Source organism: Oxyura jamaicensis, chromosome 4 (genome assembly GCF_011077185.1).
Source record: "Oxyura jamaicensis isolate SHBP4307 breed ruddy duck chromosome 4, BPBGC_Ojam_1.0, whole genome shotgun sequence".
Taxonomy (NCBI): Eukaryota; Metazoa; Chordata; class Aves; order Anseriformes; family Anatidae; genus Oxyura; species Oxyura jamaicensis.
In genome coordinates, this window is record NC_048896.1 from 37,910,360 (window position 1) to 37,923,647 (window position 13,288).

Genomic DNA, 13,288 nt, shown 5'->3' on the forward strand with positions numbered 1-13,288 from the left:
AATGAAAAATCACAGGGAGAGTTACACTGGCTGAGGTTAATTTTGCAGAGATTTAGTAGGCAAATTCATATTCTTCCACAACCTGTGCAGCCAACAATAATAGGTTCCTTAGAGATGGAACAAATACTGCTTGTGTAATACTGTAAAATAGCTATTCTCCATATTAATGAAATCTAATATGCCAAAATCCCCAGCTGACACAAATCAGAGAAGCTGTGCTGGTTTATGTGAGCTGAAAATGAGACCTGTTCATTGTCCCATGTCGCTGTTTGGTAGTATCTTCTGGAATCACTGGTTTATATCTTCACTGTAATGTGTTAGACACATATTTGAGGTAGGAGTAATATTTTTAATGAGTAAGTTCATAAAACTATATAATGGAATTCTTACAGGCAAAAATTGGAGATGCAGTGCATGGGTTATGAGCTAGGTCACTGCTCGATTTTTTTTCTTCTTCTTTCAATAAATTTGGCTTTTGCACTTGCAATTTCCCAAGCCTCAGTGACAAGATGACAGACATTTGTAGATCTTAATCATTTGTAAACTGTATTAATGATACTTAGAAAGTGTAGTCATTGGAAAAGAATTAAATAATAACAGTCCATCTGTATTACTACAGTTTGTGAACAAGATGTTCATCTGAGTTTCTGTTTTAAATCTGGTGACCACATATACTCGTGTGCTTGTGTATTATATTTTAAGGAGTTTTTTAATTATTGTTTTTTAAAGTGCAGTTTAAGTGGAGTAACAGTTCCCTTCGACATGTCAGAATTTATCAGATTTAACATTGTATTGTTTCAAAAGTGGTCCAAAAGAAGAAAAAGGTGTGATGCTAACTGATTATAGAAAAAGGTGTGATGCTAACTGATTATAGAATGGTGTGCTATACAGTGCAGTAGAGATGGATTACAATAGTATGGTTATTATGGATGATTCACAGACTTAATTAGCTTCTAAAATATATGAGAAGAAAAAGAAAAATAGTAAAATCATTGCTGTATCTTATGCATATTAAAATTACATGTGTTTGGTTCATATCTATGTGCTTCCATTAGCTCAGTGGAAGAAGAAACTGTGCAAAGCACTCTCACATGAGCTATGCCAAATGAAATAACATTGTTGCATACGCTCACAGTTTAACTACAATAAATGCCCTGTTAAATAATATATTCATTGATATTCTCTCTGCTGATGAAAACGAAATAATGCCAAACTTCCTTGTCTAAAGGAAGTTTGCGATGAAGATGATGACCAATAAAACCATCTGTCTGTAAGGGTTCAGTTTGTGGTGATACTAGATGACATACAGACTGCCAACATAGTCAAAGGTTGTGATTTTAGAAAAAATCTTGTAGTATAAGCTCAGGTCAATCAGGCTGTAAGTCTTCACTGTCTTGCATGTTCAAAGCCTTCTTCACAGAGGTCCTCAAAGCTCCTTCACAGAGGTCCTTTGGCTTCACTGGGGCTCAGAACAGGGGTGGATAGGAAGCAGTGAAAGGATGGGTCCCTGTGTGCATGGCAGACTGCCAGAACTTGTGGTTTAGGTTTAAATCCCTCCAGGGCTTATGGCTGCAATGGGACAACTACGCTCTCTTCCAGACAGAGCTCTAAGCATTGCACATGTGCTATGCTAGCCTTGCATACGGAGGAAAATTTTGTGACATGGAATCTAAAAAACACGTCATGGCTCATTCACTTGCACAGACGCAACTAAATTTGGCTGTTTCTAGCTCTATCTCACAATAGTGGAAGGAAAACACAATTATCTTCATCAGTCATTTTTATGTTGACCATAGAGTCTGATCTGGTGAGGGGCTGTCTTACACTGCCTTGTATGACAATGACCTGGCAAGGCTGCTCACTGTCTTACGTGAATCACTTTGACCCCTTTGAGGGAATAGAAGCTGACTGAAAGAAATCATTGCTACATCAGTATTCCTTCCCTTTTGCAGTGAGTTGTTTTGCATACCCTGACTGAACTGCATTTCAGAATGGCAGTAAATGAAGAATTAATTTGAAGATGGCATCAGGTATTTCCTTTTTTTTTTTTTTTTCATTCAGTTTTATTAATTTAAACTACTTTCTAAAGACTAACCCGCTTCCCTCGCCCAAAGAAGAACAAGAGATTAATTTCTTAAAATTATTGCTATATTTAGCAGCGCATAACATCACCAACATGCACATTTCTGTGATTTAGATTTAATACAAATATTTCAAAATGTCAGATCTGAAAAAATCTCTCCATTTTTATTACAGGCCTATTCAATAAAATATATACCTTTGGTACAATAGGTTTTATTGCATATAGCAAACCATTTTCGTTATCATCAAAAATATACTTTAGCACTTGTGAATTACAGGGGACTTTAATTCCTCAGATAACCCACAATGTTGGATACAGTATATGAATTGGCTCATACATATGTAGACATGATAAGCATGTACATTTTCTGTTGCCAACGGCAAGTGGAAAATCTTTGAGAACTCTAAATTTACTGATGATTAAGCTACTTTAACTATCTGTATGCTACTTTACTAGATGCATCATAAGACATTATTTTCATTGAAAATATGCTTTAAATAAGGCAAGATTTGTAAGAATTGAAATAGTGTTTTTTCTTACATGAAGAATGTCTTTTCTTATAAGGTGGTCATGCCTCCCTTCCTATTCTGAGATTAGTTCACACAAAGCGATAAAATTACTGAGCTAAGCATCCTCTGAGGATGAAATCACAGTGAAGAAAGCTGTGATATAATTTATGCTGTTAATCAAGTTGTATCATATCACATCATATGATGAGACCATGATAGAAGAGAGCTGGTTATTTACACAGTGGTTCTGACTGGCAAATGTAAACAAAGATGTGTCAAGCACCTGGGCAATGCACTGACTGGTGAGTTCAGCTCCAGGTTTTTATGATGTTGTTTGCTAGTTCCATTGTCAACTTGACACGACCATGTGAGAACATGAGGCACCTATTTTTAAGGTAAGAAGCTGGTCATTGACAAAGTGTCAGTGGGGTTTTCAAGTAAATACGAAAGTGTTCCTTTCTAGTTCATTATTAAGTCACGGGGATGCAAATCTATGATCAAAGAAAGAAGAGATACTGTTAGATCTGTAGAGTGTTTAAGGAATTAAATAATATAGAGTGACTATTGGTTTCTAATCCATATAAGATCAAGAAAATCTCCAGTACAGCAAGTAATAATTCCAATAAATTACATAGTCCACTTTTAAATATAGATTAACAGATGTAGGACAGGCTATACAGAAACTCCAAGTCCAGTTGAAGAGATTGGAATTGGCATGGAAAAGCTCAAGCATAATTGAACATCAGTGCAGTATGAACACTTGAGCACTAAAAGGTAGGACAGTTGACAGTTGGAGCATTTATCCAGAGCTAAATGCTCCTTCTCTTTAAAGTCTGTTTGAAGGTGAATCCTATTGTTGTCAGTTGCTTTCCTTCCCCAGAGGACTTTGTTATAAACAGAGATTCATTGTCGCAGGAGTCAGCCTGTCTAGCTGTGCTTCCTCCTTTCACAGTGTACTTCCTCTCACTGCAAAGGCCCCTGCTGTCTGTGGAAAGTCCCCGTAGCAGGTCCTGTCCTGAGAGTCATGCGTTCCTCCTTGTACCAGTGCCATAAGTATCATCTTCTATTATTTAAATGTGTCCAATTGTTCCAGGTTATTAGACTATTTTCATGATAGTGGTAAACACTTAATGATTATTTTGAAAAGCGTATCTATGGCAGATAACATAATAACCTACATGACTCAGACTATGCTCAGGAGATTGAGTTGAGAAATATGACACATGCTTGTTCTGTAAATATTTGGCATTTCCCAGGGTTTAATGAGATTAAGATTCCACTAACCAGCCAAACTGTCATTCTCACCCACAGTCCCTCTTAAAAATATTGATCTTCTTGCAAAGGTTCAGATATTCCATACTGTACATAAGTGAGAAACAATGGTCCTTCCTTGCTTATGTTCTAAGAGGTGTCTCCCCAGAATTCCTTCTGGGGAACTTCCCAGTTTTGTGAATTTCTGTCTCTTCAGAAAGAATGGTGTTTTGTTTTTGTTTTTCTCTCTCCACTCCTCCTACACCTTTTTTCTTCCCCAAATGGCTTAAGCTGACAAATCATGTCTCTTTTCTTTCCTTCCTGGTTAGCCTCCTGCCTCTGTAGCTTTGAAGATAGTGAGTCAGTCATATTTCTCCACCTAAAAACTGTTTTAAAATTAAGAAGTCAATTGGGGATGCCATTCCTAGGAGGGCTGATGAGGTTTAGCCTCCACAAAATGAATAAACATGTCCATTTTAGGCGCAAAGCAAGGTAGAGGTACTTATAAAAAATCCTGATGACTTTTCAACTAGCTTGATTTCTTACTGCATATTTCCTAATACGCTTCCTAACGGCCTGATTTCAGCTTTCAAAATAAGTTCTCAGTGGTTTTAGAATCAGGACCATAGCTTAGCCAGAAGAAGCAAGCAGAGAACAATAGGAATAGTTTTGTGATTTCTTTTATAGAGCCAGGCAATGTGGATATTTCTTTTTCAATCTATGTCTAGTTCTTTATCTCCATTTATGAAAAGAAAAAAGTATCCATGCATAATTTGTAATTCCCTTAAGGATGTCACTGTGTTTTATGAAAGATATCGCAATGTAGAATAGGGTCTGCATGTCACAGCTCTGTAACTTGGGTTCCCAGATACCATGCAAAGGATTCAATAAAAGTGCCTTCAGTGTAGAATAGATATTCACTATGATATTTAACAGTAGTTCCACTAAAACAGATACTTTATGTGGATGCTGTGGAGGGACAATAACAGGGTTCCAGTTTTCACACAGAGTCCACCTTCACTTGATTATTGTTTGTTAGCAGTGGAGAAGGTTTACTTTTCACCCTGTCCACTGCATCATTAGAACTGTCCTGGAAAAAAACATTTGCTGTACAAAAACTGACAATAATTCTCTTGTATTCTCTTCTGAAGTTCTGATTCAGGAGTCCATATATGATGGCGTTAAGGCAGCTGTTGAAGTATGCCATGTAATAGCTTGACACAAACAACCACTCTGGAATCCTAGGGATTACAGTTTCTGGGTTGACCGCCACAGCAAGGCCTATAAAGTTCAAGGGAGCCCAGCAGACTGCAAACAGTACAAATACCACAAACATGGTTAGAAAGTTTCTGAAGTCATGTGGTTTCAGTCTGGGGTTGTTGTCCGGTTTAACCCTTCGTCTCACCTGAATAACAAGGATCCATATTCTCAAGTAACAGAAAGTAACTATGGCCATGGGAAGCAGGAAGTGGAAAAACACGACTGCTATTGTATATGCAGAGCTCACCGACTGTGCGAACGTGCATGAGTAAATCCTGGGGTCATACTGCAGAGACCCCACAAACAGGTTGGGCACAATAGCAACAACTGTTAGGATCCAGATAAGAACAACATAGCACAGAGAATTCTTGTCGCTGTACAGCTTGTCATATCTGAGGCTGTGGCAGATATAGCAGTATCGATTGATAGCAATGCCGGTAATATTGAAAATTGATCCAATGACACTTAGGCCCATCAAGAAGCCGCTAATCTGGCAGTGAAGGTATCCCAGGTTCCATCCGTTGTGAAACACAGATGTGAGGACCAGTGGATATGGATAGATTGCTACGACCAAGTCTGCAATTGCCAGGCTTACCACAAATATATTTCCTGCAAAATAAATATAAAAAGAGAAGTGTTAGCTTCTCATTTGCTCTCTTCCATCACTTCTGCTCTCAAAACATTAACAACCACCCTTAGTGGAACACTTTAATTAATTTCTCGTTTCCAGGTTGAAATCAATTTTTGCATATCAGAAATGACACTCATTTTTAATCTAAAGAAGATGCTGAATTTAAACATGCACCCTCTAAAGAGAACTGTCTATGGATTTAATTACCATGACCTACTATTTTTATCATCTCATTTACTTGGATTCTCCTAATCGCAGAGACCCAGAATTCAGATCATATTAAAATATTCATAACTTTAAGACTTGGTTTGGCTTTAAATAAATAGTCTCTCTTGAAAAATCAGCATAAATAAAATGATTGCTAATGCATTTCAAAATTCACATTTACCTTCCATATTTAACTTAATTCATTTTCCTTACATTACCCCTTAGTTTTTCCAGTTCTGAAGTATCGTATTTCAAACTTCCACTAAAGTGACATCTTCTTTTTGTATCTGCTGGATAGCACTTAACTAAACCATTGCAATTCATACTTTGGGAAGTAGAATCATAGGAATTTAAAGTAAGAATTTCTAAGTGTCTAGCTGGACACAAACTAAGTTGTCTTTCCTAAATAGAGAGACATACTCTTCAGTAAAACGACTTATGCCAGGCAATGACCAAGATAGTTCCCACAGACTGCCACATTCTTCTTTGTCTCCTAACTGAAAAATTAAGCAATCATCCATTCTCTTAGTTCATTTGTGAATTAAAGCAAAGGGAAATTATTTTAGGTTTTCTTATTTTTTTAGATGCCTCTCTGTTCTTCAAAGACAACAGAACCCATCATAACTGCATTCAGTTTGAGTAGATTTTTTGAGCATAGATAATATATTTTCTCTCTTTCTTTTTTTTTTTTTTTCTTAATAACAGTAATCCACCTGAATACCTCCCAAGCGTTCTAGTTTCTAAGGAGAAAGACACAAGATACACTGATACAGCTTTTCTTCATTTTTTTAAAAATAACTACTACATGTATATGTCTAGTTATTTGCATTCGTATCAACAGAAGGCTATAAATATGTGAATATATATACATAGGTATAGGTATACAAATGTATATATGTGTGTATGTAAGTATGCTTGTGTTTGGAATTGTATTTTAGAGCTCTGAGATTATTCACTAAAGATGAAATATGAGCTCCTATTGCAACCTCTAAGAAAGTATATTGCTAGTTTTAGATGACACAGAATTTCATTAATAATCCAAATTAGCTTTGGTGAACTGTGTTATACATTTATCTTAAGCAGACACAATACAAATAAATTAGAATAGACTTTTAAAAAAGGCAAAAATACCTATGAACTAATAGTGCATTTTAGCTGCTATAATTCTCAAAAATAGATTTTTGTATTTTATCTGGAAATATATTATTTTAATATGTATTCTCTCACTGTACTTATACTGTACATGGTCAGAGAGGAATATTAAATCTGCAAACACCTTCAGACAAAAATACAGCAATTATTTGTCTCAGGATGATACTTGTGTATCCGCCCTCCCTCCCTCTCCCCCCATTTTTTTGAAAAAAGTTTTGATACAGGAATGAAATACCATGTATGACATTTATACTTGTGGCAGTTGGGATAAATGGCCTCAGCTAGAAGACTGCTACACTAGTTTTCATAGATTTTGTATCTGGATTTATAAATCTCTCTCTCTGGTGTCTGTAGTTGTTTCTTCTTTTTTCCTGCAAATTCACTGTCAGACTGAAATACGCTTATCCTAAAGGCTTTGGCAGAATTCCAGATCATTTCAGCACAAACATCAGAGCTCCTTTAAGCAGAAGAGGACGAGGAAAAAAAACAAACAAACAAACAAAAAAACCTGTTGCTTTCAGAATTTACTCTTGACATACTGGCAAGTGATATAAGGATGAATCAAGAGACTAGATGAAACTCAAGAGCTGTCTTGTGGATTAAGAAGTGGAAAGTGAACGAAAAGTTGTTGTTGGGGAGTTTCCTAAAATCCCTCTCCTCTGCCTCAAATGCTGCAGATTTCAAGAAATGACAGTGTATAAACTCTAGATGGGACCCTTATTAAAGAATATTTGAAGAATCCTGTTTACATTTGCTTATAGGTTGTCCACTTAGCTGGAAATTTACCACACCAGGCTTTTCTCTGTGACATTCACTGCAGTTTCTGTTGGTGCTCTTCATTTATATTGCCATTATTATCATTATTAATACACTTGAGACAAAAAGTTCAGCTATCGATAAGCAAAAAGATAAAAAGTGTGTTTTATTCCCCCTCTGTTAAAAGAAGAAAGGTGTCGTGCTTTTCTCTGAATTGTTTAAACTAGCCTATGCTTTGGCAAACAACTGAGTCTCAGAATAGGCACTCTACCTCTGAATCAGCCAAATTTTAGGCTTCTACAAAGCAGGGATCCATGGTAGTCCCAGCTTTTCTTTTCAGTAGGCTGCCAGAGAGCCTCAAACCCTCAACGCCTTGGAAATTCAAGCTGTTTCATAAGGAAGTTGCAGGCTATGCTGGGAGCCTGTCTTTTAAAAAAATCATGAGCAGGGAGACCAAACTCCCTGGCTGTCAGCTCATGGTTAACATTCAGGTGGATGACCAAAGTGTTGGGCGAAAAGTCTGGCTGGAAACCAGATACCTGCTTGCAGAGAGGGCTTTTAACTTGCCTTTCAGGAAAGGTTATCTTCACACTTGAGTTCTGATACATGTTCCTTGTGAGCATGGAAACTTTGGCATTAAGACAGAACAGAAAATTCAAGTAAAAATTATTTGGGTTTCATATGTTTGTTGTGTGTTTTGAAGTTTGTTGTTTCAGATTCTGAAGTCAGATATAAAAAAGTGTTGAGCTTTCACGTGTTTTCTAGTACATGGTCTAAAAATGTGATCCCAGATTTAGGAATCCACTATTAATGATAAACATTGATATTACATTAAATTACCATATATTTAATGGCATATTGTGAAAATACAATCTCTTATGTTTGTGGAGCACTTGCCATTGTAGTGGTAAATACCATAAAAAGATCTATGAATAAATTAGCTTTTATCCTCAGAGTTGGGTTTGAACAGAATGCTATAAATGAAGCATGGAGCTCCATATTGAACGGTTCCAAAAAAAAAAACCCAAACCACCAAAATCCTCAATAATTCTTCCTTGAACAAAAAGTATTCGTTCTCTACAGAGAATGAGATTATGTTGCTATGAGAAAAATGTGATTTATGTAACTAGAATGCATTATAGTGCATTAACACCAGTTGGCTGAACTGTGAAGGTAGAAGTTGAATTTCTTGACTTTGCCATTTAATAAACTTAAATAAGCTGCTGTGATATGGATGTGTGTGGGAAGAAAGGTAATCTCATGGTTACCAGCTGTAGCAGCCTCTGCTTTTGGATGCAATCTAAACCAATGTTCTGTTAAATATTTTCATCACTGTTACTGAAAAGACACCTTTCTGCTCAGGAAACACGTAACTATATCAGACCTGTCTGCTGAATAAAATATGGCTTTAAAACAAAAGAAAACAAACAAGTGCTCTCCCAGACAACTCAGCTTTTCCAAGAGCAAACGACAACACAAATTGAAGATAAAAACTGTGACCATGGCAGATTATAAAAAAATACATTTTGGTTTAGTCGTCGGAATGTCAAAATGAATATAGCGACATGAAATGAGAACTACATGATGTTTTATTACTGACAGCATCTGCATAACATAGATCTGTATAACATATACAAATTACTATGCAGGTTATTATCCCATAGATATAATGTTAGATAGGTCTTTGTTAATGGGAATTCAAACGTTTCCAGAGATTTCCAGAAAATTAAATAAACACAGAATATTAATGGGAAAAAATATAATCACTTAGTCTGTATGTTGCTATGTGGCTCCCATAGACTTAAACGGGAAGGCTGAGCACATTGCCTGATTAAAAAGAAGGACAAAGTTTTTCTTCAATTTCATGAGCAGAACTGAGGGAAATGAGGTCTGCAGAGCTATTTCCTAAAGTGTTGAGGTTGTGAAGTATTTTGACTCTCAACATTTTTAGCTTGGAGAAGAGTATATTGTGGAAAAGGAACAAAATAGGATATGTACCTAAGGAATAAAATAGCGACGTTGTAAAGCCATTAGTAACTTCAGCCAGAATTTCTTGGTACTAAGTCTGAATGAACTGTAGAGAAGATGCCATTTTGCTGGCAACAATGGTAAAGCTATTATTTCTTCACCTTTTTTTCAAAGATATTTCTGTACCTTTTAATTTTGGTTGCTAGGTCACTATTTCTGTTTATCTATTTAAAATTATTTCCCATAATAAATAATGTATTGGCTTCTTATTACAAATGCTTTCCAGACATCATGTTTTCAATTTGCAGCTACATTTTGCGGTATGTTACATTTCCTGTTCATGCATTAGTTCCTCGGGTTGTACGAAATGTAGCTAAGAGATATAGCATTTTATACTGTGAATGCTTTTGCTTTTAGGCAAAATTAAACAGCACATGTAGCTGTTATTGAAGTCACGTATGTACAAAGCTTTTGTTTCAGTGGCCATTGACTCAGCTCTCTAACGTTTACATGTTAAGTGTATCTTTATAGAATGAAGATAGTAAAAGCATTTGCAATGTTGGAACACTTAAGAGATCAAACTTAATTCCTAACTACCAGTTCCATGTCATTCTTATTGACTGTCTTTTTTATTAGCTATCAGATACTGCCAGGTGTGCTGTCACCTCCAATTGTTCCATAACTAGGCTTTATTAATAGGATGCTTTGCTGTAAATTTAGATCAGATTTACTAGAATTTGAATTTGTTGCAAATATTGCAGTTTGCAAATATTGCAATTTGCAGCAAATATTGTGTTGCCAAGAGTTTCATGTCCAGTTTCTATATGCTTAATGGCACCAAACTTTAATTTACATTATAAAGCACCCATTTCTGGTCTGTCTATTACTTCAAAGATAGCTTACAGATTCCACAGCATTTTAAAATGTTTCTCATTGATCCAACCCTGGCTATGAATGTGAAGCTGAGGCTGTATGCTACTAGGTGAACACAAGACTAACAGTAGGTGCATGGCAATGAATACATACACCAGGAGGGAGGAAATTCAAACATGGTACCTCACAGCCTTGACTGAACAGAGCACCATTCTGACAAGTTTACATCTAGCAAAAGTGACTGCATTGATAAAGAGCTGGCAAAATACCTAGTTCAGGAAACTCGTAGCTCCCTTACACCGCAGGATAGTAGCAGGCGGTGATTATAGAATACAAGGCATCCCAGGAAGTGAGGCAACAGGCTGGTTTATGGAGAAAGCAAAATCAGAAGTCTAAGTGTAATATTCAGTGCAATTTGCCATGTTTTGCTCCTAAGAGCTGGATTTTCTTCCCTGGAAAGGCATTTTATTAGGCATACCTGTTGGTCATGCCTCTGCTTCTCTTACATGGCTGTTTCCATGCACAAAATGGTGTCACAATGTCAGATGTCAACACTAGATTTGTCTCATAATCTGTGAACATTTTTGCCCTGAACATTGTTCCATTAGCACCAGTGTTTCCCTTTTAAAGACATTATAACCAAATACAAAATCAAGGAGTGAAAGCTGTTCTTGTGAGTACCTAATGCAAATTTAATAAAATACTCGTGTTCGCTTATCTGGAAACAGAACTTAGTTCTGCAGGCACAGCAATGTGTCTCCCTGGGGTCTTAACCAGTCATGACCTTAACCAGTCAGTTTCAAGAAAAGAAAGATCTGTCCAGAATCTTTCTAGGATCAATTTAATATCAGAAATTTGCTGTACCTGGCAGCACAGTTTGGGATTCCACAAAGGTCATGTGCAATAAAGCTATCAAGTAAAAGTATCTGTAAGTGGGGCCAGGGACCCCTGTTTCTTTGGCACAATCTCAAAGCCAAATAAGGTTACCTAGGCAAGCAAGCGTGCAGTCACAGCTTCACTGGATTTTAAAGGTTTGAGAAACTAAGAGTCCTTGCAGCTCGGCATCAAAATGGCACAAAACAGCTGAGCAGAAATGTAGGAATAAATATTACATAAGCTCCAGTTACTCCTGGGAGCTTCATTCACTTTGCAGATCATAATATCAACTCCCTTAGATCTGAAAAGCCTATTTTTAAACTAAAGACACTATTTATAAACTTGCCCTAAAACAAGAAGTCCACGTGCACATTAAATTTAAATAGCGTGATGGGCCTGTGGGTTTTTGCTTCTGATTAGCAACTTAACCCTCATGCTGCAGGTGGCGATGCAACGAAATATGAATGGCTTAAAGCCCACAATGCATGTTTTAGCTTTAAATGCAGGGAGGAAAACCTCCCTTTCTCTTTCCTTTTAAACTGAAAAAAAAAAGACCCTGTGTTATTTACCAATTTTTGTAAATGCTCTTTCAAAAGTCTCTTATAATGGAAGGGATTTTCAGATCCACTGTCGTCTAGTTGGGATACTAATGAAGCCAACTGTGTAATTATAAATAGGACAATTGCCTATAGCTGTAATGATATTGGGATGGTAGCTTGATAGCACTGAGGTGAAAGAACTAAATATTTACAGTTCAGACTCGTTAACAATCTTGCTAAGGTAGAGATTCTGAGTGTCACAGAACTTCAGATGCTGCAAGGTCCTAGGTTGCCTCAACTTTCAACTTTAGCTGATAGAAATCCAGGGTGCTGAATGTTACAGGTCTGAACAGCTGGCAAGCTGTGTAACAGTATATTTGAAAGATAGGATTTAATTATTATTATTTTTTAATCCATGTTATCAGAACTACCTGTAATACTTTATTCCAATGTGCTGTAGGTTGAAGAAAATCTGACATAATCAGCACAGCATGAATGAAAGATCACACTGATGCACTCTGAAAAGAAAATGTTATACTGCATTTAGCTTATACTAATTACCATACAGAAACTTCCAGGGAAGCTACAGCAGCTATTTAATTTGAAATGCCTATGCCATCTTCTGGCCAAGAAAATTAGATGCATGGAAGAGTAATTGGCAGAAAATGGCAGTGAGGAATTACATAATACTCAGCATAAAGGAATGGAGGATTTGGGTGTCAGGTCTGTACTATAGCCAAACAGTATGTAGATGGTTCTGCATAATGTGGTTCTGCATATATGCAGATTACAGTTTTCTGTGACTTTATCACCTGCTATCTTTTTCTGTGGTCCCATGGCCCACATATGAGTGAGATAGTTACTACACTCCTTGCAGTCTAAAAGTATTCGTCAGTGCTATTCTCGGTGCTTCAGTCATGAGAGAAAAGTGATGTTTTACTGTCAGGCAGAGAGAGGAATTGAGTACATATGCTGGCCGAGTGCTACAGACTTGGGGATGTACCTTGCCTCTGGCAGTTCTGTGTGACATGTCAGGGCTGCTTAGAAAATGTCTCTTGTATTGGACCTCTCATAGGATAGGAGTGCTTAGCTTGTACTAAGCAGATTTAGTAGGTGCATGGGACATTGAACACAGCAGTGGCGAGACTGAGGTATTGCTGAGTGTGCTGAGAAGGGCAGTGTT

At 36.8% G+C, this 13,288-nt stretch overlaps 1 protein-coding gene across 1 annotated transcript in view; it reads right to left on the minus strand.

Moving 5' to 3' along the window:
• Nucleotides 1-2,126: 2,126 nt before the first annotated feature.
• MTNR1A (melatonin receptor 1A) overlaps nucleotides 2,127-13,288 on the minus strand; it is a 46,498-nt gene continuing 35,336 nt past the window's right edge. The window contains exon 2 of the mRNA XM_035325881.1: nucleotides 2,127-5,712. Coding sequence (XP_035181772.1) covers nucleotides 4,844-5,712 — 869 coding nt within the window. The 3' untranslated portion in view covers nucleotides 2,127-4,843. The remainder of the gene's footprint in view (nucleotides 5,713-13,288) is intronic.